Genomic DNA, 26,973 nt, shown 5'->3' on the forward strand with positions numbered 1-26,973 from the left:
AATACCACACCTTTCTTCTAGTTCCTTCTTCATCTCTCTCCCTTCTTGTGTCACACATTTATTCAGTTTCTTTTTCTGTGTCTTCCCACCATTTGTTTTTTGCTTCTGGAGCACACTTAAATGAATAATCCATTACAATGTTCCTAATTTTGACACTTCAACAATCTCTATATAGACCTATATCTTGTTGAGTTCATAATTTTTTATTCTTATTCTCCGAACATGTTTATCATCCTGTACTTATGATTCAATGTTATGCTCATTTATATTATAAATTTGTTTATTCACTGTATAAATACCTTCAGTTGTTCACCTCGGTATCAGAATGACAGATGGGTGCGATGACTTTTCTTTATATTCACATATAATTTGCTTAGCTTTGTTCTACAATCAAGCACCTTTTGGCCATATTTGTAAACCATGTTAATTATTCACCACTTTTACCAGTGTCGCAAATATCATCACATCATGCACATGGCTAAGCATTACATTCAGCTTGTAAATATATTGCCATGTCAATTATTCTCTATACTTCCAGTATCTTTGTTCTGTCACTGAAACATTATGTATATGGCATTACAAAATGATAGAGTGGATTTGGGATACCTGTAACAATGTGCATTTCATTAATAAATACATATTATGTTACTATTGTGCCTCATTGTGCTGCGCCTCTCAAACATAATGCATGATGAAAGCAGAGGAGAGGCTGGATTACAAGTAAGAAGGAGCTCAGACAGTAAAGGGTGTGCTCACTTAGAGATGAAAAGCAGTAGTCATTTGTGTGTGATTCGAACAGATCGGTGGAATTGAATTGAATTTATATAGGGGATTATGACATTCAAAGCATTGCAACCTGAAAGATGTATTGTGCTTCCCCGTCATAATATCTTATCAGTCCAATAGTTTGACGTTCTTAATGAACTGGATCACACTACGGACTGGGACAGTTGATAGCTCATCAAGCTTTGGAAATGTTTTCCAAAGACGAGAGATCTGTGATTTGTAAGAGCATTGCAGTCATATAACAGATTAGCTACAGAGTCATCTGCCTGTAAACAACGAGTGCAAGTTGGGTTAATGCTATGTCCCATCCTGTGCAGGTTCTTTAGGGCACAATGTTCTGTAAGGAATCTGACTGTCCAGGAGAGCTTTCTCTTGTCCATTTGAACAAGTCACTTGACCTGCTTTTATCAAAATGAGTGGCTTGGAGTGTTTCAGTTCCAGTAATTTTTGTGTTTCTTGACAGCCTGGTCCCTGATAACCTGCTTTACTGATGTTAGTAACACAGGCTCAGTCCTGTGAATGCAATCTCAATCCCCTCTTTGGCAGCCTCATTTGCTCTCTCATTACCCGAATCCCTGCAAGTCCCAGCAATTATTTTTGTTGAACTGTGTTATGTTAAGCCAATATCATGAGGGACTTGTGGCATTCTGAGACCGGTTTCGACTTAACCAACGGAGCTTCAAGTGCCTAAAGTTCCTTTTGACTATCTGAAAGTATAAGAATGTGTCTGCGATTGTAGCAATTCCTAATACTTTCCCTGACACAGGCTCAATCTGAAAGACTGTGGCATACTGACCTAAGATAAAGGAAAGCTTGGTGGTATTTCCATGTAATTCCTGATTTAGTTCTGAACCATCAGTGTACCAGACTGGACCTTTATTGTTCTCAGGTCTAACCTGTCTCTCCCATTCACTGCACTCTGGATAAGTGACAGTGAAACCCTTGGTTCTAAAATGTCATTTCTCATGGTGAGTATCTGATAGTTTGTCCCAAGGGAATGTGAGGTGATCCAAGTGTTCAGTGTTGAACACTGATGGAATGTCATGACGGTCTCAGCCTCAACCCAAATGGGTAATGGAGTGAGTCCCATGAGCATTTCCATTGCTAGATTGCGAGTTGTTCTGAGTGCTCCCATTATTGCAATGCAGAACACCCTTTGCAATAATATGAGTCCTGCAATTCCTTAACTTGACTCTTAGCCACCACATGAGTTAGCATAAGAGACTAAAGGCAATATTTAAAATCAATTTATAAACTTTCCAGAAATTGTTGTTATGCAAATTCTAGTCTCTGTTGCAGAATGAATCAAGAGATGGCGACCGTAAATAAATTACTTATCTATTTACTGGTATTGTCTTGGGAATGATAGCTTCATAATTTATATGATAATCATCGGTCAATGAATTCGTAAATCTATGTATATCATTCTTAAATGTCACCTCACAACTTTCTAAGCACTTATACATGGAAACATCTTTGTCATTTTGAATAATTTCTTTCTCTCTGATGCCGTGCACTTCTGTTTTATGTCATTTGATTTCTGTTTGATTTGAAACAATTTTATTATATAATAAACAAGCAACACCTGTTGCGAGCTGTGTTGTCCATGTGGCATGTGTAATCAACGGTCATACGATGGGGTAATGGCACGCTAGTGGTGTGGAGCCATACAACGAGCACAGAAGACATAGAGTAGACAAAAGCAGCTTGGAGGTGAAGCTGCTCTTGCGGACAGTCGCCATTATGATGCTACCAAAACATTAGTGCCCGCTTAGCACATGGGCAGTTAACTGTGGTGTTACATCGTCGTTTTTATTCATAAATCAACTAATTTCAAAATGTCTAGGTGTGCTGCGTATGATTGCATGAACAGATTTTCAAAGAAAATTATTGGAACAACTTTTCACAGCCATTAATATGCATGTGTGGAATATACTTATTATATAATGATTTAGTATAAGCTAGATTCGTGTTGTTCATGTATTAGTCCAATTAAGATAAAAGTAGGCTATAGTTTATTGGTATTATTGTAATTAATTTTTATAATCAGAATACCACGAAATTAAACGTAAGCTTTGTAGATTAGACATTTACGAGTGAAGCTGACCTAACTTAACCCAAGTTGGAAGTATCAGAGTCACGTGCTATAGAAAAGCCAGCACTGTGTGTACCGAGGTCTCTCTTCAACCGAATGGAATAAAAGTATGAAGAATAAAGATGAAACTTCGGTATCTCCCCACACTACACAATTCCTCGTTCCATATCACTTAAATAATCTCCTCAACTAACCCACTAACCTTGTCACATACTCATGCATACATATGCCACTTAGCTATCCCCTCATTTAACCCAACTAACCCATAAAGAAACTGAAATCAGACGTCATTTCCCTGTGTGGTGTGGGGCGACATCAAAGATTGGCAAGAATAAATAATCGCAGTACAAAAATTCGGGATAATATTGTTTTACACAACTAAATCATTTAAAAGTCATTAGCATCATCCTTGTCATATTCACTTTATGAGTACAATATTACCATATACAGTAGCCTACTGTGTAACTATTACATTATTAAATAATAATTATGAGTCAAGACTAAGTAATTGAAGATGATGACACACTTCCATCGAAACAATCCTCCTACCAATACAGGTATGTTATATGGTAGTTCACAAGATAAAGAGACATAAGTGAAATAATAATTTACCTAAATAAATATGTATTAATTACATGGCATTTGGTTATAAATTCTTTGATTTTAATTATTTCTATACATTTTATTTTCCATAGGTACTAATAGAAATTAATTTCCATTAGTAAACATTAAAAATAATGCAATAACTATGGTAACATTTTGTATTTTCTTTTTATTGTCAACTTAATTGTGTACCCTACAAATGTTACAGCAAAACAATTTTAACAAAGAGCATATCAATTTTTATATGGTTAAGTAGATTCCATTTTCCCTAAACAAAACCGGGATATCTGTATGAAATACTGGCAAAAGGGAGAAAATGGTAATAAGGAACCAGTTGCATTATTGACTCAAAGCAAATGGATCAGGCTATGGAAGTAGATTGTAAGTTAGCATTTTTATTGGACCAATGATAAGCTAGAATCAAAGTGTATTCTTTCTTTGCTTTCTTTTTTTTCAACCTACCAAAGTATTAAATAACAAACTGCATTTTGAAGAGCTGTCAATTTAAACAACTTGTATGTATGTGATTTATCGATTACAGTTTTCCAGTTTTTGCTAAAAGTATGTGCTTAGTGATTCTATGTTATGAAACAAAAAAGAAACTGTGACTCCGCCAGGAAATTGGGGATGTATGGGATTCCTTTGTCATAAGATCTTCTATAACGTAGTAGCTATTTTGCAATGTTTTGGTAGCAACAAGATGGCGTCAGGTCAATCAAAGCAGCTTCAATCCGGCCAATGTTATTAAGATGCTAGTGTCTACTCTATGTCTTCTGTGCTCGTTGCAGCCATAGAGTTAGTATCAACGAGTTAGAAAGAGAATATAGAGTGGCCATGTTGTCCCGTACAGCGCTCTTTGCAGTGCCACCGTGAAACACGGCAGATATGAACTAAGCGCCCACTGTTGTAAAAATTCATCTGCTTACAACGTTGTGTATACGGAGGTAGAGCTACGAAAAAAAAAAAAAAAAAAAACATGCCTGTTGTGTGTGCTGGATATAACTGCAATATCAAAAGGAAAAACATAACTGATATATTATATTTCAGGTCAATTTCATGAAGTTAAGTCCATAGTTTTGTTAATTAGCAGCATTTTTTCCATGCGTAAATGTGTAACAAAGCCTGGCATACATATCGTGTGTACTACAGTATTTTTCTTTTCTTGCAGATTCACTTAAAAAAAAAAAAAAAAGGAACTGGTGAAACAGCGGGTAATAAATATGAAATGAGACAAATTGTATCCTTCGAGCATAGATTTTTGTATTCACGACACTTTTTGTGTCCTTCCTTACTGCTTATAGAAGACGATGTGCTGTAGCTTATAAAAAGTAGACCTATTTCGAAGACAAACGATAAACCAAATAAATGTCACTACTAATGGACTTAAACTAAATACGAGTAAATCCAGTATACTTCAATTCCATTTCAGAAAAACTAATAGCAATAAAATATTAAAATTTTATTTCGACACTGGCATCCTTTATTTCTGCTCCTTGTGTCCTTACTGCTTATAGAAGAAGACGATGAGCTGTAGCTTATAAAAAGTAGGCCTATTTCGAAGACAAAAGATTAATCAAATAAAAGGTTCACTATTAATAAAGTTAAACTCCACTACAATTCCGTTTCAAACCCAGTAATAGCAATGAAATATTAAAATTGTATTTCGACACTCGCATCCAAAATAACATAAAACTTTGGGGTAGGCCGTATTGTTGTTAGTATTTTGACTGGAAGGACATGAAAGAACATAATTGAGCACCCACGTGCAATAATGGGGCAAGTATGAATGTATTTCGTAACTACTTACTCCATTATTGCACACGGGCATTCAATTATACACTAATAATAATCTGTGAAGCCAAAGCCCTTGAATGGTTCAAACAGACCAGCTGGTTGTTGGCCTCGATAATTATACTCTACTGTAACAAAAAAAAAAAAAAACTGAAGGCGTGTTTGGTCATGTTTTACCCACGTTACAAGCTTGGAGGTAAAGGTTGTTTACTACAGTTAGGACCTACTTTCATTCCATATCTTATGGTATAATAAATAGCTTTGCAACGTGTAGAGAGTGGGAAAACAATTTAATAAAATCATCCGAATCATACTCGTTCATTTTATAGGCAATCTTACAGGTTGCATTTAAAAGAACCTAAGAATATTAACATTTTCTTTAGTATATTTATAGGGCTTCTTGTCGTATGTACACAACAATTTTGCTTAGGTTATTCTTTTAAGCTTTCCTTCTAGGAATAACTCGTGTTTTAAATTTAGCATACTTAAGTTCTTTATTTTAGACTAAGTTACTAGCATGTATTTGACGAAATACTAGGTTACTGTGTAAGTATCATTGTCAGTACTTTCTCACTTGTTCCATCTACATGTTAGTTTCTGTTAGAAATAACTAAAATCAAAGAATTTATAACCAAATGCCATGTAATTAATACATATTTATTTAGGTAAATTATTATTTCACTTATGTCTCTTCATGTTGTGAACTACCATATAACATACCTGTATTGGTAGGAGGATCGTTTCGATGGAAGTGTGTCATCATCTTCAATTACTTAGTCTTGACTCATAATTATTATTTAATAATGTAATAGTTACACAGTAGGCTACTGTATACGGTAATATTGTACTCATAAAGTGAATATGACAAGGACGATGCTAATGACTTTTAAATGATTTTGTTGTGTAAAACAATATTATCCCGAATTTTTGTACTGCGATTATTTATTCTTGCCAATCTTTGATGTCGCCCCACACCACACAGGGAAATGACGTCTGATTTCAGTTTCTTTATGGGTTAGTTGGGTTAATGAGGGGATAGCTAAGTGGCATATGTATGCATGAGTATGTGACAAGGTTAGTGGGTTAGTTGAGGAGATTATTTAAGTGATATGGAACGAGGAATTGTGTAGTGTGGGGAGATACCGAAGTTTCATCTTTATTCTTCATATTTTTATTCCATTCGGTTGAAGAGAAATCTCGGTACACACAGTGCTGGCTTTTCTATAGCACGTGACTCTGATACTTCCAACTTGGGTTAAGTTAGGTCAGCTTCACTCGTAAATGTCTAATTCTACAAAGCTTACGTTTAATTTCGTGGTATCATAATTATAAAAATTAATTACAATAATACCAATACACTATACATTTCTCTTAATCGGACTAATACATCAACAACACGAATCTAACTTATACTAAATCACCCACACCTATGCAGTAACGGTCTGCGCGTCTGGCTGCGAAACCAGATGGCCCAGGTTCGAATCCTGGTCGAGGCAAGTTACATGGTTGAGGTTTTTTCCTGGGTTTTCTCTCAACCCAATACGAGCAAATGCTGGGTAACTTTCGGTGCTGGACCCCGAACTCATTTCACCGACATAATCACCCTCATATCATTCAGACGCTAAATAACCTAGATGTTGATACAGCATCGTAAAATAACCCAATAAATATACTAAATCATTATATAATAAGTACATTCCACACATGCATATTAATGGCTGTGAAAAGCTGTTCCAATAATTTTCTTTGAAAATCTGTTTGTGCAATCATACGCAGCACACCTAGGCATTTCGAAATTAGTTGATTCATGAATAAAAACGACGATGTAACATCACAGGTAAGTGCCCATGTGCTAAGCGGGCACTATTGTTTTGGTAGCATCATAATGGCGACTGTCCGCAAGAGCAGTTTCACCTCCAAGCTGCTTTTGTCTACTCTATGTCTTCTGTGCACGTTGTATGGCTCCACACCACTAGCGTGCCATTACCCCATCGTATGACCATTGATTACGCATGCCACATGGACAACACAGCTCGCAACATGGGTGTTGCTTGTTTATTATGTAATAAAATTTTTTCAAACCAAATAGATATCAATTGACATAAAAGAGAAGTGCACGGGATCAGAGAGAAAGAAATTATTCAAAATGACAAAGATGTTTCCATGTATAAGTGCTTAGAAAGTTGTGAGGTGACCTTCAAGAATAATATACATAGATTTACGAATTCATTGACCGATGATTTTCATATAAATTATGAAGCTATCATTCCCAAGACAATGCCAGTAAGTAGATAAGTAAGTTATTTAGGGTCGCCATCTCTTGATTTATTCTGCAACAGAGACTGGAATTTGCCATATTTCAATTTCTGGGAAGTTTATAAATTGATTTTAAACGTTATACTATTAAACAGTAATTATTACTGTCTTTTAAGTATGCTGCATGTAAATTAAGGGCAAGTTTGTCATATGATGTTCCCAAAACTTGGCACTTCCAATCTTAAATTGGCTACATCTCTGGTAACAAGCCTGTTGATTTGCAATCTATGTTATAACTATTATTAAACTCTTTTAAATTATGTTACAGTGTTAAGCCTACAATCTTGTGATTTTGTTTATGTACTTTATCATAATGCAACTACACTCGTGCCAACTGCGTTTAAAGACGTGCATTTTATCCTTAAGTACTTCGTATTCTTGTTTATTTAAATTCAGTCGTTGAACTTTTCATTTAGTATATAGATACGAAAAATGTTCACAACATATGAAATACTGTAACATAAATGAAACACATAAATATAATCTTATGCTGAAGCAGTGTTACTTTATAATTCAAATAAAAATTTAATATGATCTTCGTACTATAATACATACCAGTACATATTGGTAACATATCTCAATAGGCCTATACATTGTGATTGATAATAGTTATGATGACAAAATGATTATAAAATATATTCTGAACTAGTGATTTATCATAAGATGTACCGGTAAGAAGAAAGGTTACTCATTATGTTCTGCCAGGAATACAAGTACGTACAGCCCTGCCTCTATATTGACTGCGCAAATATGAAGATACATGTTCCAGACGAGTTTAATATTATTTTCATAACATTTTTAAACAATACATATTCATGACATTTTATAAACAAAGTCATTATTATGAACTATTAATGTTAATTTTGAGGTTTAATATTGAATTTTATTATATAAATTACTGAATAAAATAATTTTCATATTAAATCTCAAGTTTTTTAAACCAGTATTTATCAATTTCGAAGATAAGTCCTAAAAGGAATAATGACATTTTTATAAAAAAGGTGGGCAATTCTATGCATTTCTCCATCAACACCTAACAAAAAAAGCAGTCTTCATGAAGACAATTCTATCTTAGTTTAATCAATACCATAAAGAGTTTATCTTCTTTTGCAACACAACATTCCACACACTATATATAGTAAGATATTTAAAATGTTTCACAAAACTTAACACAAATTTAAAAACTTCCTCATTTGGCAATCCAATGCACGAAAGTATTAATTTATTACTGCCTCCTATTGAGTCCACTTCAGTTTTCAATCCTATTTCATGTTTTAGAAAATAATTTTCAGCCTCCAATGCTGTTGAAGTTGCAAGTTGTACATTTGATATCTATTTGGCATAATTTTCTCCCTCTGCTGCATACTCACAAAAGACTACACTGTAATTAGGGAGAGGGGAACATGAGAATGTATAGCATTAGCCAATGTACAGAACTTTTTCTTAGGTAATGTTGTCTTCTATTACAAATATAGAGCAAGGCATGGACTTACTAATCTTTTTTTCTGTTTCGTGCTGTTAGATTCTGCAGGAAGAGAGTCCATATATTTACTTAAATTTCTGGGGGGGGGGGGGAACCAAGGGTGAGGGACAATTTCCTTTAATGTCATTTTTAAAGTGATAACTGCAAACTAGGCAGTTCCTTGAAGGTTCTCTGTCAGCTATCCTGCAAAACAATACATAAAATCATGTACGTAGGTACAATAGAAAGAGCCATAGGCATACATTTTCTTAATTTTAACTTTGATATTTGTATATGAAGGTACGTCCTTTATAGAAACTAACATCGTTTATCCATTTCATTGATTTATTCTTCTCTTTAAGGATATGAAAAAAAAAATGCAAGAATCTCTCATTATGTAATGTTTGCAGTCAGTCAAAACACAACCATCGTGATTTACTAGTATATTGAAATAACTAGACTCATATACTTTGAATGTACACAGACATGCACACAAAAAAATCACAAAACTTGTAACAAATGCACTTAAAGCTACTTAAACTATTTTTCTACTTTAACACTATAAACGTGCTACCAATTTATAACAACACAATACACGATTTAGAAATGAGGGTTGTTTGGAAAACAAGATGGTGTCGATGGCAATTTCATTGTAGTGATGTTTCACTTATGCTGTCATACAGGCCCAGTGGCTCAGTATAATTATGATCTGTGCAGTGGCTAGTATGCTAACGGAGTGCTAGTGGTGTGGCGCGCTTGTGTCCAGCGCTGTGTCATTTGCGTGGCTACGGTCGACTGCTCCTGACGTCACTTCCGCACATGATTTTCCACACATGCGTACTTCGTGGAATGCATTCCTGTCGTTGCTGCTGGTGTGAACAAAAAAACATTGCAATGACCTGCATTGCAGAAGCCATGGCTTTCTTAAATAGCTTCTTTTCCTTTCAAGGGTAACAAGTCCTGTACTAAATGTTAAGAAATGCCTGTACCCTGTAACTTGCACTTAACAGTGCGGTTTCCTGTACATTTGCAGACCTATAAGTTGTATTTTCGTAAAACAGATCCTTTGTTGGTAGAGTTACGTGATTGGAGAAAAAGCCATGAGTAAAAGACTTTTCAATCATTCCTTGTTAATTGTACACTGCCCTCTAGTTCAGTTTCCTGTAATGGGAATCCTGTGTAAGCTTTGTACTTCTTGCAGCTGCTGTTTCATTTTCTTATTGGTAGTTTTGTTTTACTTTATATCTTTTTCTTAATAATGTACTTCCCACTTTGCTTGTTTTCTTTTGCTTGAAGGTGCTTAAATAATAAGCTCTTCAAATTTTTATGCTTTTCACATTCTACATTGCACACAGAATAATTGCGAAGAATCCACATTACCATATTGACAAACCTAAAATATCCATTCAAAACTGAAGTGAATGGTGATGCTAAGTGGTGCAGTACAGTAAAATGGGGTCAACAGGGACGAATTTATACAGTATTTTATTTCTTTGTGACAAAAAGTAAATATAATAATGAATGTTTATGTTTTTATTCACAACATGTAAACAAATATTATTATATAATTTATTCTTTGACAGAAATAAAAATAGTAAAAATACATTCATCCCATAATATAGTGCTGTCTTTCTGCCAGAGCAGTGCACTTCATACTCCATCATTTCAATGATTCACATTGAATATAACGCGTGAGGGCTGAACTCTGCTTTTGACTTCCAGTGCATATGTGCTCCCTTGTATATTTTTTTGTTGATGTAATTATTGTATACACTGACAATATTTTTTTCGTCATAGTCTTGCAGATATTCACGAGAACGCTGTCTCAGTGGAGTGTGGTGATATTGTGCATGACGAGAACGTGACTTTATATAAGGGTCCCAAGAATTCTGTTTCCTCTGCAATATCGACTCATAAAGATGAAAAACGATTCAAATGTGATGTGTGTGAAAAATGTTTCACGTTTGCAAGTATCCTGAAAAGACATATTGTCACGCATACTGGCGAGAAGCCATTCCAATGCCACGTATGTGAAAAGAGTTTCTCGCTGTATTGTAATCTCGTAAGGCACGGTCGCCTTCATGAAGGTCAGAAACCATTTCAATGCGATGTTTGTGAAAGGTATTTTTCTCGTAAAGCATCTCTCAAAGATCATCTACACACGCATACAGGCGAGAAACCATTCAAATGTGACGTCTGTGGGAAATGTTTCTCTCAAGCAGGTCACCTTATCAGCCACGGTCGCCAGCATAGGGGCGAGAAACCGTTCAAATGTGATATTTGTGGCTCGTGTTTCTCGCAGTCTAGTAATCTTGCAAGCCATGTTCGCCAACATAAGGGTGAGAAAAACTTCAAATGCGAAGTCTGTCAGAAGTATTTTTCTCGCAAAACACATCTCAAAGATCACGTTCTCATGCACTGTGGCGACAAACCATTCACATGCAATAATTGTGGAAAGTGCTTCTCCCAGTTGAGTAACCTTTTGAGCCATGATCGCGTGCATAAGGGTGAGAAGCCATTCGAATGCGATGTTTGTAAAAAGTGTTTTTCGCGTAAAACATATCTCAAAGCTCATGTGTTCACGCATGTTGGGCAGACAGCATTGAAAACCGATGACTGAGGGAAGTATTTCTCGCATAATGCACATCTCTGATCACATATAACAGATTGGTCACTCTAAAGACATCTAGGCAGCAGTGTGAGTGGTTTCAAAGATTAACGACATGATTTGGTATGGTCGAAATGACAGTTTGTCCCAGTAAGCAATTCAGAATGCATTCCGAACTATATTTGTTGTTTTTTTTTTTTAAATGGGACATGACAGGAGCGTTGCGATCGGAAAAACAATTGAATGTCACATAGTGTGGTACGCCTGTTGCTATGGTAACAATGGTCGAGTTGCCAACTTACCGTTCCCATGTGGCGAGTGCTTAATAGCTCTTTTGGCGACATTTATTATGCACACGATGTTATCATTGCTACGTTTGGTCTTTGATTCTTTGTCGATTTTTGTATTGTTTTCTTACCTTCGCGTCAATTGTCAATGAATGTTTTAATGTCAGCCATCTTAACGTCAATTGCTAGCTTCCATCAGCTGACAGCGTGGTAGTCCACGTTGGCAACATAGCACTGTAGTTCCAAGCTCGGCCGCTTAACTGTCATGTCCCATCTTTCAAAAAAACAAGTATAGTACCGAACTTCTTTCGACGCATGTGCCAGTTGTGTACGGTGTCGGAACTAGTTCGGGATTTTACCACACTCTAATACATGCAGTCGCGCAACTCCGACACTTTTTTTTTTTGCCTCACTCGACACCTGATGCGACAGTAGCACTCCAGCTGCAGGCAAGTTAAATGTGTTTAGTACATATGAAGGATCGGTGCAATAAGGTATTAAGTCACACGTAGTTACTTCTGAGATATGAGCATTTTTAGAAAAAGGTATAATTCCAAATAATGAAATTTAAATGCTGAAACTGCTTTGGCTGTGAAGCTGTGACTCTTACGTTGCATTTATGTAATTTTCAAACATTTTACCGTTTTGGAAGACCTAAATTAAAGGCATGTTTGATAACGGGATGTCTGTGTTGGTTAGCACCTTATTCCACCAGATGGTTGCGCACTACTTTGAGAGGGATTACGAGTGAATTACAAATATAAATTTATTCTGAACACTTATACATCTTAATTAAATTATAATGAATAATATTTAAATTTGTCCTCTGCACTTCTACATTCTAATTTAACGTTGTATATTGTTTACATAAATATTCGGTTATAATAATAATAATAATAATAATAATAATAATAATAATAATAATAGTGTGGTGTTTCACATCACTATTATACATCTTTCCTTCCTCCGACGTATTTCCGACAGTTTAATACTTAATATAGACTCTTACGATAGTCTCTGTTAGTTTCTTGAAGTCTTACGAGAGAGCATTATATTTGTATTGTTTTGAGTTTTGGTTTCTTCTTATTTCCCATAGAGTGCAGTAGTTTATTTATTTCGCCAATCATAACTCCTCTTTCTGTGTTTTTTTTTTTTTGTTGAGAGGAGTCATTCATTTGGACGTTTTCGTATTCTAACAGGTTTTCTCCCGTCAGTCTTCTTGGCATGCAGGAGGACACACGCACGCACGCACATGCACACGCACACACACACACACACACACACACACACACACACGAGAGGGGTCCATCAGCCGGATTAAGTGTAATCCGTTGCTTAGGAGATTGTACAAGCTGGCGCATAGCGCTTGAAATGTGGGTCTGAAGTGTTTCCCTCGTAATGCCAATTCCGCCGCTCGGACCGCTGTTTTAGACTAAATATTCATAGCAGAACACTTAAATGACATTGACATTTGGGACATTTAAAGGATTCACCATTGCTTATTAAATGTTTCGTACAATATTTTATGGACAATAGACGTAATTTCCAAACGTCTACATCTCAATTATATTACAAAAAAAAAGCTGTCATTCTTGATATTAAAAGATATTACATATTATAAACTAAGGTACTACCTTCCTGTTGTTCAGTTAATACACCTAACCTTTGCGGAAATAATGAAGGAAACTTAATATATTTTACATAAACACTGTAGTCTACCCTATTCACGTATTCATTTATTATTATTATTATTATTATTATTATTATTATTATTATTATTATTCCAATGAATTAAGGTACTGTATTATCTTCCATTTCCCTGACTTCATAATTTAATCATTTGTAGGTAGGCCTGACTTATCCCTTTCTTTTTTAAAAATATATTGACGTTGAAGTGTTATGATTTTTGCTAAAGCAAACAGCAGTCACAAAACATGATTAGTACAAATGTGCGATTTTTCTTGCACAACTTGCAGTGGTGAAATAAATATCTAATAGGCCTGTGATTAACCTGTTACTTACAAATGGCTTTTAAGAAACCCACAGGTTCATTGCCACCCTCACATAAGCCCACCACCATCGGTCCCTATCCTGTGCAAGATTAATCCAGTAGTGGGTAATAATAGCAAATACTATGATATTTTAGTGTGTGTAAACAGTTTTTAAATTAGGAGTTAGTATTAAACTAATTAGGAAATTAGACTGCAATATATGTGATTAGAAATGGTTTTCGAATTTGACCATTTCCCAAAACATAAACAAATATCTCAGGAAGCTCAGGGACAATATTTTTTTAGAATTTGCCGATCATAGACACATGCGCATCTGCTCTCCCTGATCCCTAATTAATTTTTAGTAATGTCTGAATCTCGCTCCCCTGAGCTGTTTTCTGTCGTCGCTCAAGACATGTCAATTTAATGAAAACATAAAGTAAAATTTTCGATACACCATGCAGTGATAATTGTACTTTATCATAACGAATAATTGTGGTAATTATTATTTATTTATTTATTACTCGTAATGTCGTAATAATATTTGATTAGGCACGTTACACTAAACTCAGCATGCTCAACATTAAAATCGCATTGCTGCGTATGTTGTATCCTAAATAATGCAAATCGTATATGTGTCAATATTCAGCAGTAATAATTAACCATTGTCCTGGAATATTTCGCCACTATAAATGATGATGGCAAATCATACTCTTTTCCTCGAATAACGCTACTGATTGCCTTAAGGCAAGACAAGCTAAGAGCTATATTAATTTGATGTTGATGATGATGATGATGATGATGATGATAATAATAATAATAATAATAATAATGTCTGAAAGTAGCAGAAACGGGTAGTTTACTTTCAGCAATTATAACAAATTAGAGGGAACGAAATCTGAAGGAAAAACACGGAACTGAAAACAATCAACTTGCCAAAGTAAATGAACCATATGAACAATGTAGTTTGGAAGCGAAATTTTAATTCAACAAATTCAGACTTTCGGGAAACAAAATTGTAAATTCCATTAAATGACGTTGAAAATCTGCATACTGATATTTAACAATTCATCAATAAATCTCAAATAAGACTGTAATATGCTTGGCATATTTATAATTTTCGTACTCGATCAATAATGCACAATTAATCAAACTATTTTCACGATATACAATGCTTAGTAATGGAACTATTCATCATTTCTTAGTGCAGCGAGGCGAACCTAGCGGCAGAAATTGTTATGACTCTCAGAGACCTACTCTCAATCGTGCTATGCACCAGCTTGTATAATCTCGTAAGCAACGGTGTAATCTGTCAAGAAGCTTCTCGCAACTACCAGAGGAGCGCCACAAGCAAACAAAAAAATTGCGGGAATTTCAAAAGACTTCTCTTCATCTCATCTCTATAGCAGAGTGGGTAGAAGAGAAAGTGACGATACTTCCACTAGTCCAGCAGTTCGTCGCAGAGCAGCGCTCACTCTGTTTTCTGTTCTCAGTTTCAGGAGCGCTATTCGAGTCAATGCAGGTGTTTTTAAAATACCCACTTGTGAGACAAAACATAATATTGAGTTCAGTAACATAATTATTCGTAATTAAACAACAAAAATGGTCATGTTTCGGCATCCCGTAACATAATTATTTGTGTAATAAATCTGTTTTCTGTTTCAACAAGGCTTGCACTATCCTCGCCACATGTGGCCGGGCATTTTCCTGCTGAAATATGGCATGCGGAGTTGCCTGAAGGAGGGGCAGTACCTTGGGCTCTAAAACCTCCCTAATGTAGTGGTTGCTGTTCAGATTGCCCTGAATACGTAGGAGGTGAGCTCGCATATTGTATCCAATGGCGCCCCAAACCATCACACTAGGCGTTTGTCCACTATGTCGCTCAACAATGAAGCCTCTCAAATTGCGTTCACCATGATAGCGTCTAACACATATGCGGCCATTATTGTAGGACAAGTTGAGCGGGACTCGTCTGAAAACACTACATTTTGCCACTCAGCACGCAAGTGACGGCGTTCACGTGCCCATGCAGTCTGAGGCGTTGGGGTTTCTGGACAATGGAAGTCGACGCAGCAGCATGTGAGCCACTAGTCCAGCCCTAAAGATGGCGACAAACCATTGATGCAGACAGGTCCACACCCGTTGCAGTTCTCCAACGTCGACTCAACACTGTGCATGAAGCTTTATGGTCCGTCACAGCTATGCGGACAAGATGGTGGTCATGCCCTGCTGCGTACAACCCTTTTCTATCCACTGGTTCCACACACGCATCATTGTCGTAGCAGCATGCCCTGTACGAGCCGAAATGTCACGGTATGACAAACCTGTTTCGTTTGAACTCACTCACGTGCTGATATTGCATCCTTTCACGTTGATGAGGCATACCTGTACTAGCTTTCACGTTTTCAATTCGTTTGGAAGCTCTACACTGACTGAGCAAGGCATAACACTGACACACAAGCGACGTCACTGTTGGTTCTATGTGTACGCCATCTCTCTGGAAACGTAATCAATTATTGATGGTACACTGTTCTATACATCTCCCTAGTTTGGACGGCTTCGGAGCATTCTTGCTTGGTGTTGCACTTTTCACAAACAGTATTGTATATTGACGAAATTACTAAACTAGACAGACTTGGCGGAAAAAGGTTCTAGATCTGGGAGGAAGGTACAGGATTAATTTTTCTCCCATTTTACCAATACTTTGTTTCCTTAATTTGTCTATTGGGTAATAATGTAACGTGTAATATATGAAAAAGAACTGAGGAAGAGACTAGTGAAGTGCAGTATGGGGCAGAAACATGGACATTACAACGAAACGAAGAGAAACGAATAGAAGTATTTGAAATGTGGATATGGAGAAGATTGGAGCATGTGAAGTGGACAGACAGAATAAGAAATGAAGCTGTGTTGAAAAGAGTGGGTGAAGAAAGAATGATACTGAAACTGATCAGGAAGAGGAAAAGGAATTGGTTGGATCACAGAGTGAGAAAAAATTGCCTACTGAAGGATGCACTGAAAGGAATGGCGAACGGGAGAAGAGTTCGAGGCAGAAGAAGGTATTAGATGATAGACGACATTAACATATGTGGATCATATGAGGAGACAAAGAGGAAGGCAGAAAATAGGAAAGATTGGAGAATGCTGGGTTTGCAGTGAAAGACCTGCCCTAGGGCAGAACACATATGTATGTATGTATGTATGTATGTATGTATGTATGTATGTATGTATGTATGTATGTATGTAATGGAAGCTATTGTATCTAGGGACAAGTTGTACCTGGTGACACTTCGTTTATTTTCAAGGTTATGTGGTGGAATTTTTGTTTTCGCAGTTGACCAGTTTAATTTCATCATTCAGTTGTTCTTTGAATAATTTACTTTTTGTTGAAGCAATCCGGAGAGATTTTACTTAAAAAATCTGTTTTTGAACTTAAAAAGTAAGTAATTGTCAAATTAATGAATTATTTTTAATTGATTCTTTAGATACACGATTAAAAACTTAAATCTATATTTTTAAAGCATGTTATTCTAGCTACGAATGCATGTGTTTATTGGCTTGTTTTCGGTACCTCGGTCTTGAAAACTTGCTGAGATATATTTTACTGATACCTGATGTACCTAGGGATGGTGTACCTGGAGACAACTGTCTTCAGGTGGTCCTCATTAGATCTTAAATATTTTTGTAAATAAGTTACTCATATGATGAGTAATCAAAAATAGTATTTAGTAATGACTTTTATGGAGTTTCAGCTTTAGTGGAAATACAGTTTATTTTAAATATATATATATATATATATATATATATATATATATATATATATATATATATATATATATATATATATATATGGATTTATTACCATCAGAATTACTTATCGAGAATCAACCATTCACGTCATTAGATTATGACATAATGAATAACTCATATCTTAAAAAAGGAACGACAAGCGGTTTAACAGATATGCCAGAGAAAACCGAAATAGAAAAAAGAAAACGAAAGTAGAGGGAGATGAATAAAGTTCAGAAACTGAAGAAGTTGAAGCCACAAGTTTTGTTTCCAGATAGGATAATTCAGAGGAGACTGTAGATGAGCCGAGGAATGATAATGATGATGAAGATGCCATTTAAACTGTAAATTACACTGCTTGAGCGAATTTAGAAGAAATAAGAGAAGAAAATTTTGTCCTCATTTATATGGCAGGAAAGAGAGACTAATTATAAATTTTTTGTCGCTAGAATTGTAAGAAGATTTGTGAAATAGAATTTGAAGTTCAGTATCTAAATAAGTTTACTAAATATGACAATTTATTATTTTTTCTACATGATCAATCAGAAATAACTGTTGATCTTTCTTCAGAGGATATTGTGTTCAGACTTCCCCAACTTCTCAAAGAAAAGATTCCAGCCTAATATTGTTTCCTGTCAAGAAAATGGAGAATTATTTTAAAACTTACCAACATCATCACTATTGTTATTACATTAAATATAAAGGCAAAATTATCATTAATAATAATTAGAAAACAGTAAATTGTCTGTATTTTGTGGAAATATAAACTTAATAAAATATTAGTTATATTAATATTATGTTGAACCATGTTCCAAGGTATGTCATTATATGTCCCAAGGTACATCATCCTTATGTACCTAGGTACAGTATGTAGCATTTCAGAAAAATTTAAAAAAATCTATACAAAAAATTATTTAATTGAAACCTTTTTTGTTCTAAGATACTTTACACTTCAAAGATACTGTTGTTAATAATAAAAAGTTGTAAACGTTTATGCAAAAAAAAAAAAAGATTTCAAAAAGTGTCCCTGGATACAACCTTTTCCCCTACATATGTAATATTTGAAATTACCGAGTCTCTTTCCACTTACTATCCATAATTGCAGTACAGATACCGGGGCATTGTAGAATATATAAAACACTAAAAATAGGACCTTACCACAACTTAATCAGAATTTAGACTTCCAATCGACTTTTTTAGCTGTCCACTCTGTATTATTCAGGTATCAACACAGGTTCACAACTACAAATAAATTATAAAAGTGTAAACAATGAACAGTAACTTATTTATAACTGAATCTTAAATTTATATCTTCACCAATTATTTTAATGATTCATTCTTTCTAATTCAATCCACTATCAGTTTTTAAATTGGTTTTATGACGCTTTATCAACTGATGCTTACCTAGCATGAATTAAATTAAAGTCATAAACAAGCGAAATAAATCCGAAGTCCAACGCAGAAAGTTACCCAGCATTTGCTTTTGATGGGTTGAGTGAAAACCTCGGAAAACCTCAACTAGGTAACTTGTCCCAATGAGAATTTGAACTCGAGTCCGCTCGTTTCACGGTCAGACGTGCTAACCGTTACTCCAAGGTGTTGGATTCAGTGATTTTCACAACTTTTGAGAGACTGATGGTGATAAAAGACAAAGAACGTGTGAAACTGGTCACTGAACTGTTACGTGATTGTTGGGGTCCCCGAGAAAGCATACATCACATGATCTCTGGTCACATGAAAACATTCTATCAGGCATGTAGAAAGGCATCTGAAGGCAGAATATTTGACGGCATTGTAAAAGTAAAACAAAAAGAAAAAAAAAAAGGTATTAGATTTTCTAATGATGTTCTAGCTTAGTAAAAAGGTTTAAAAAGTATGGTACTAGGGGTGGAGACCCTGCTCACGACGCTCGCTGCACTGTAGCGGGTATTTTCTGTCCTTGTCCCACGTATCTTCTGACTCTGTCTTCCCTTCTTATTCTGATTCCGCTATAGACTATAAACACAGTCTAGTATAGACAGTCGCGAAGCTCAATACGTAGTAAATATGCAAATATTAGATAGTTACTCACCACTAGGATCGCTAATATCGCCTCATTACAGGCAATGCAAAATAGTACTGTCACAGTCTATTGTTTCTAGCACCCTCAAAACTCAAGCTTCGTGAATGTATATAGTTAGACGTGGGCATCAGTAGTACATGTCGAACGGAGTCGAATGCAAGGACGTGATCTCCCTCCCTCCACACCCCTAGCTGGGGTACCTGTCCGACCGGTTGAAGCACTGGCAGTCAGCGGTGGATTTCACTAAAAAAAATGTCGCTCACTAAGGAAGCTCCTGAAGTAAAAAAGTCCAAAAATATTATTTCCACAAAGAATGGAAAAATGAATTCTTTTGTTGCGAAGAAGGGGAAAGCGTTAGGTGCTTATTATGCTACAAAATTTTACTAGCACGTTGAGCGACATTATAAAAAGACTCGTTTTAATGGAACAAATTTTTTTATTTCATTTTTTATAATAATAGTAGTCCACACCTGTGGAGTAACGGTTAGCGCGTCTGGCCGCGAAACCCCAAGTGCAAGTGCACAAATATGGCTGGTTTAGATGTATATAAGCTTAAACAACTTTGTAAAGTAAAATATTCACATCTTCGGAGTTTTGTTATGAAAATTGCTTCTATGTTTGGCTCAACCTTTATTTGTGAACAGTTTTTTTTCTCAGTTGGCCATTGTAAAATCCAAATCAAGATCACGCATTTCAGACGAAAATTTATTCTATCAGCTCACAATTGCAATGTCTGACATAACTCCCAATTTTGAAACACTTGCTGATTTACGTGACGAAGAAGAATAAACGAATCCTTTCTTTTAAGGGCATGAGTCAATTGACGTAAATTGACAAAAACAACAAAGAATTACAGTAAGAAGTTTAAAAAAATAGCTAATTGTTGTTTTTCTGTTGCTTAGTAATCTGCTTGATATTTTGTTAAGAATCTATTTTTCCTTAGTTTCTTAATTTTATTTTGAAAGGATGCAAATTAGTAACTGATGCCCTTTCAAAACAAATAGGTTCAGATTATGGCATTACTTTTTAACTGTGGAATTGTAGGTTTTATATCATTGTATAAGATTTTTACAGTAATTGTTCAAATTAGAAATATAGTTATGTTTGAGCTTTTTGTAAAATAGTTTGTATTTGTTTTGGAAAATTTGTTTTCTTTCATTGTCATTATTCATAAAAATAACATTTGTAGAGTCCACACCTGTGGAGTAACGATTAGCGCGTCTAGTCGCGAAACCAGGTGGCCCGGGTTCGATTCCCGCTCGGGACAAGTTACCTGGTTTAGGTTTTTTCCGGGGTTTTCCCTCAACCCAATGTGAGCAAATGCTGGGTAACTTATGGTGTTGGACCCCGCACTCATTTCACCGGCGTTATCACCTTCATCTCATTCAGACGCTATATAACCTAAGCTGTTGATAAAGCGTCGTAAAATAACCTACTAAAGTAAAAAGTAATATTTGTAGAAAACTGTGTATCTTTTTGTCCTGCGTAATTACTTAAAGTTCCGTGTTTCAATACTTCACGCGATCCACCGTTTAGTATTACGTTAACAGGTGATGCGTGTTGGAGCAATCAGAGTAGTACGGCTAGTAGACTGTGCTATAAAACTACTTTCCTTAAACTTCTTGTTGAAGTAATTTTGAACACGGCATCATAGATGACATGATATGAACTCTTACTCTAGCATAGCCCTCTTGATACATTTAATATAGGTTGTGATTGAGATAGAAAATTTCACTGTTTAAAAGAAGTAAATACGGAATACATAGGCCATAATTAAATTACTTCGGAATTTTCAGGTGGACTTTTCTGTTTTTTTTTATGTGCATTGTGATGAGCGGATATTAGTCACAAAGTTATGTAACATGTCTTAATTAGATTAGATTGTATTAATCTTACGAATTCTAAGTGTTTTTGCCATTGTTAGTAGGCCCAAACAGGAATATTTGCATGTGACACAATACAAAACAAATTTATACCTAATTATATCAATGGGAAAGACTTTGGAATATCACGTAAGTATCTGTGCAGTTATTGAATAATTGTATGATTTATTTTTGGTGCAAGGAACAACTTTTTTTATATCTTTATTTATTGACTTTTGTACAATCAATAAATAATATCGCACTCTGGAAAGAAGACGGTCACAAGTGCAAAAATTATACTAATGAAATATTTGAAGTTTAATGTGCAATAGGTCCATTTGACTCGCAGTAGTTAGCATGCGAACACAATTATGTCCTGCCTCCAAATTTTAACCTACCGTAACCATATAGGAACACATGAAGTTTTTGGGATTCTTTTATTATAGGATATCGTTTAATTTTCGTCAAATTTGACAAAAGATTCTGACGTCACAACATGGCCGACATAAACCAACACGACGAGTAAATAAAACTCACTGAGATATCACCTCAACTAACCCACTAACCTTCTCACATGCGTCGACCTCATGTCACTGAGATATCACCTCAACTAACCCACTAAACTTCTCACATACGTCGACCACATGACATCACCCCATTCTCCAATCTAGCCAACATATATTCTCATAAACACACTACTGATATCCTATAGTCATATAGACCCAAGTTTTTCTCTATTAGGCAGCAGGACCATTTCATGCACGCGGGTGTGACATTTGAACAACATTTTCAATGCTATAACATTCTTTATACATGCTAAAATAATATTTTTTATTCAAGTAGATATGTATAAACACTGCTTGTTGTACTTTTATTCTGACAAAAAAAAAAAAATATATATATATATATATAAATATACTGTATTTTACAGACCTTTGCAAATATGTTACAAGTGTGACAAATTTTGTACATACCAATACACAATTACCTGTGTATGCTATGTTGAATTCTCTGCGAAGTCTTAATGGAAATCTGCAAAATTAAAAGGTGGATGGTGACTGGAAGAAATGCTGATCTCTCTGCTGGGTGTATAATTTAAGGAAGATGTTTCTTTCTCTCACATTAAATTGTTGTGTGTCGTTATGGGTGTGACAGTACCATGTTTCGGGGTGACTGCATACAAACTCAAGGCTTAGGAGCATCTTTCTAAACATACATTACTCTTAGGCCATGTTAACTTATTACTCCTATAAGAAACAAAATTAAAACAGTAACTTCACAATAATGAATACGCAACACTTCATTTAGGCCTACTTTAGTGCTATCAGGTAAACAATTTGCTAGAACTTTAAATTCATAAGGTCTATGAAAACGTATTGAGTAACTACATTAGGATACTTTTGTTTTGTTTTCCCAATGATTCTGTTGAAACCGAATTAGATTGTTCAGTACAGCTTTTCGTTTTGTTGGACTTCTCGGATGTGACCTTTTTACCCTCTGGACAACTATACATAATGTTTCTGGACAATTGTATTATCCTAGAGGTGATAACAGAGAGTATCTTCCTGTTCTTTCTTATTTTTTTATTATTCGTCTGTGTTTTCCTTGCCTTTCGGCAGCCTTTAAATGTTTCAATTTCCTTTTGTTTTTATGAAGTACAAATTTCTTTTTCATCCTTCTTATTTCATCCCACTCTCTTTCGTTATTCAGATGTTCCCTCCATTTTTCTGGATCATTTTTCAACCATTCTCTCCACTTACGAACCCGTTCTTTGCTATTGTTTATGTTCATCTGTTAAAAAATAGTAAATAAAACTTTAAATCACAGCTATCATACTTACCGGAACTGAAAAATTGTTTTCTGTACATAGGTACAGTATATATTTTAAAAGTTTTTTTTTTTTATTCTCAAACTGTGCTTTACTGTAACAAACAAGGAATGTGTAGGCCTATATATTGGTGTTACGAGTGTGACAGAGTTAAATATAAATTTTTGTCTTTTTAACCAAATTGTAGCTAATTAAGTTACGGTCACATTGAATATGTCTCAAACTTAACCTTACATTTATATGCGAAAATCATGTTCAGTTTAATATTTAATTAAGTAAGTAAACAAATATAAATGGCACTCGGGAGGAAATTAAATGCAGAATAAATATGGGAATTGTCTGTTATTATTCAATTGAGAACCTTTTGTCATCTAGTCTGCTGTCAAAAAATCTGAAAGTCAGAATTTATAAAACAGTTATATTAAGTTTACCGATTGTTTTGTAATTGGTTGTGAAACTTGGACTCTCACTTTGAGAGAGGAACAGAGATTAATAGTAGTGTAGTTCAGGAGACACTGATGAAGATGTAACATCATGTCGAAATGGGCCGTTTGTCCAAGGTATATACTTTTTTTTAAAATTGTAACACTTTTTAACGTGTGACTAAACAATTTTATGTTTTTAACAAAGTGTTAACGTGAACTATATTCAATGAGATTAAGAGTGTTTGAGAATAAGGTTCTTAGGAAAATATTTGAGGCTAAGAGGGATGAAGTTACAGGAGAATGGAGAAAGTTACACAACGCAGAACTGCATGCATTGTACTCTTCACCAGCTGCAAATTTCTACTCTAGTGGCAGAGCTAATGGTGAGCCAATATCATCGTCGTCGTCAGCCCTCTCACCATCAGTTTCATTGTCATTAGTTTCACTATCTTCTTGTAAATTAATGACCAGTGATTCTAAAATGTTTTCCCGGCCAAACTCTTTAGAGAAACCTTCCTCTTGTAATTTCACCGCGTGTTTCACGCATTTTACACAGTCCTCAGTTGTCACATTATCAAGTTCCTTATTTACAAGTTCTTCACATCCGACATTTTGAAAGTTTTGTTGTTTCTAGCGACCTCCCTTTTCACTTGGGCCTAAATTAGTTTTATTGCATTATACTGGCAATGATAAAGTAGGAGTCTTATAACTTCAAACCCCATTTCATTGGCGAGCTGATCAAATTCATACTTTTTTCACCGCTTTTGAAAAGCAACACTTTTTCGAAAAGTTCTGACTTAGTTTCTGAGGGAGAAAAACTAACATCTTTATTTTTCAGCCATTCACTGTCTTCGTCTTTTTTTTAGAGGAGGTAGGCCTATTTGATGTTCTATTAATGCTAACAGAATGGTATTGAGCATTGTCCATTATAATTATACTCCCTTCCCCTAGATGATTTAGAAATCTGTTTAAGAACCAATCGCGAAATGATTGTGCTGTCATTTCTTCGTGATAAGCACTGGTTTTCTTTGCTCTGAATACCCATTTACTACCTGGAACGAAACCTGTTTCACCTGATCCCACATGGCAAACAATAAGTCTGCCTGTATTTCCTAAAGGCACTTTAAGACCTCCATTTCTATTTGAGTCTTGCCAAACATATTTCAGAAAATGATTTTTGTTGACTCACGTTTCATCAAGGTAAAATGTGGGTCGAGTGTTACCTGATGATCTGATCATGTACATTTTGCACAGAAACTTAAGTCTTGCAGCAACAATATCATTCCGTTCCATTAGGTATTTTCGCCCATCAATGGTTTTCCTGTAGCGGAATCCCAACCAATTCAATAATCTTTTAGTGGAAGAAATTGAACCTGAGTAATTAATTTTTTTTCTAAGCAGTACGGTTGGTTTGTCAGCTGTCGGAAATTTTCCATTATCATAAAAGCAAAAAATTGTATGTCGTACAACGTCTTTTCGGAAGTCGTCTAGATTTGTAACTCTTTTAGGAACATTTATATGCCTTGGAGAATGAAACAATTTATCGGCACCTTGTGTTTGCACTCTTTTAACTTCTCTTCATACATAGGACACTGTAGAGACACTTAAAGAACACGCCTTGGCAGTCTGTGCTTGACATTTTGAAAAGTTAAGATTTTTACCCATTTTTTCAGAAGAGTATTTTCTAAAGAAATTATGAACACTAAACACCATTTTCCGAATTTTACTGCCATATGCACTCGATCCACCATTCCCACTTGTACTGGGCTCACTAAGAGACATATTAATTGTTTTGAGAATGTCAAATTGCCAACACACGAAAAAGATATTACATTACGCTTTCATATACTATACTTTAAACAGAACCAACTGCACACTACACCATCAGAAATCAACTGACATTTCAATTTAGTAGTCTCTCTTCTCTCCTCTCACAAAGAGATAACTCTGTTTATATTCTGAAGGGACCCTTTGTTTGAAGCTGTAAGTTTATGGTTCTCAAAATTCTTACATATGATAAACATTCCTTATTGCATCGCAGCTGTATAAACATCGTCCACTACTTCATTGCTGGAAGTCAGCACAAAAGCAATGAGACAGAGGCTACTGTGTCGGAAAAATTGGAAATCTTACGAAATTACGATGAAAACAGTACTCTTAATCAGAAACAACTCTCTGATTCATTAGGAATCCCATCATCCACATTAAGGACAATAATAAAAAATCGCGACTGAATCTCTGCAGCTGTGACGTCGGGAGGATGTAAGCGCAGGAAAGTGAGTGTGGTAAACATAAGGACTTGGAGAACACGCACACAGCAAATAACTATAAAATACTTTTCTCGAAAGAATTAAGTACAGTAGATATTGTATATGTCTTTGACGTACAGTACAGTAATTACCTAATGGAGTAATATTGTATTACCTTTCATGAATCATGTATTTCAATAAAGAAAAATGCTAATAGATACTGTATATAAGTCAAAATTAGTATACCCTCTAATACGCGGTTTACACGTAGTACCTTGAACAGCGTCTTATCGTGGTTGTACCGTATTAACTCATAAAATTGGAACCACTGGGGATAGAAATGTGATTGTTGTTTCATTGTGTTCAGAAAAACATTAAACATTCATCATATATACATACAGGGTCCCTACAACATACCAATTTTCCGAGCGCACGTGTTATTTGATTTTGAGATTTCTAAGCAGCGATTATGCGGCGGGTCTGCATGCCCATATGTTGCAACGCAGCACTGCTGCTATTGGCTATCGCCATTAAGTGGACACACCTACAAATGTCAGGAGGATTGAGCGCGACTGTAATTAGGAACATTAAATCCAGACGTTTGAGATGGGCAGGGCATGTAGCACGTATGGACGAATCCAGAAATGCATATAGAGTGTTAGTTGGGAGGCCGGAGGGAACAAGAGGAGGCCGAGATGTAGATGGGAGGATAATATTAAATTGGATTTGAGGGAGGTGGGATATGGTGGTAGGGATTGGATTAATCTTGCTCAGGGTAGGGACCAATGGCGGGCTTATGTGAGGGCGACAACGAACCTC

The 26,973-nt window shown here is 35.4% G+C and overlaps 1 protein-coding gene and 1 long non-coding RNA gene across 8 annotated transcripts in view; one reads left to right on the forward strand and one right to left on the reverse strand.

Annotated features, from left to right (window-relative positions):
- LOC138710293 (zinc finger protein OZF-like) overlaps window positions 1-26,973 on the forward strand; it is a 67,770-nt gene that overhangs the window by 16,762 nt on the left and 24,035 nt on the right. For 2 of the 7 annotated variants that reach the window (XM_069841069.1, XM_069841070.1), the window contains exon 4: window positions 10,851-13,127. The exons of 1 other annotated variant lie outside the window; for it this stretch is intronic. In XM_069841069.1, coding sequence (XP_069697170.1) covers window positions 10,851-11,673 — 823 coding nt within the window. In that variant the 3' untranslated portion in view covers window positions 11,674-13,127. Of the gene's footprint in view, window positions 1-10,850; window positions 13,129-21,474; window positions 21,803-26,973 lie in introns of those variants that run through there. 4 more of the 7 variants (XM_069841071.1, XM_069841068.1, XM_069841074.1 and 1 more) reach the window with 4 other exon arrangements.
- Window positions 13,084-21,438, reverse strand: LOC138710294 (uncharacterized). The gene is made up of 2 exons (XR_011335201.1): window positions 18,819-21,438; window positions 13,084-16,596 (listed from the first exon to the last, which is right to left on the reverse strand). It is a non-coding gene; the product is annotated as an uncharacterized lncRNA (long non-coding RNA).

This window comes from Periplaneta americana, chromosome 12 (genome assembly GCF_040183065.1).
Source record: "Periplaneta americana isolate PAMFEO1 chromosome 12, P.americana_PAMFEO1_priV1, whole genome shotgun sequence".
NCBI lineage: Eukaryota > Metazoa > Arthropoda > Insecta > Blattodea > Blattidae > Periplaneta > Periplaneta americana.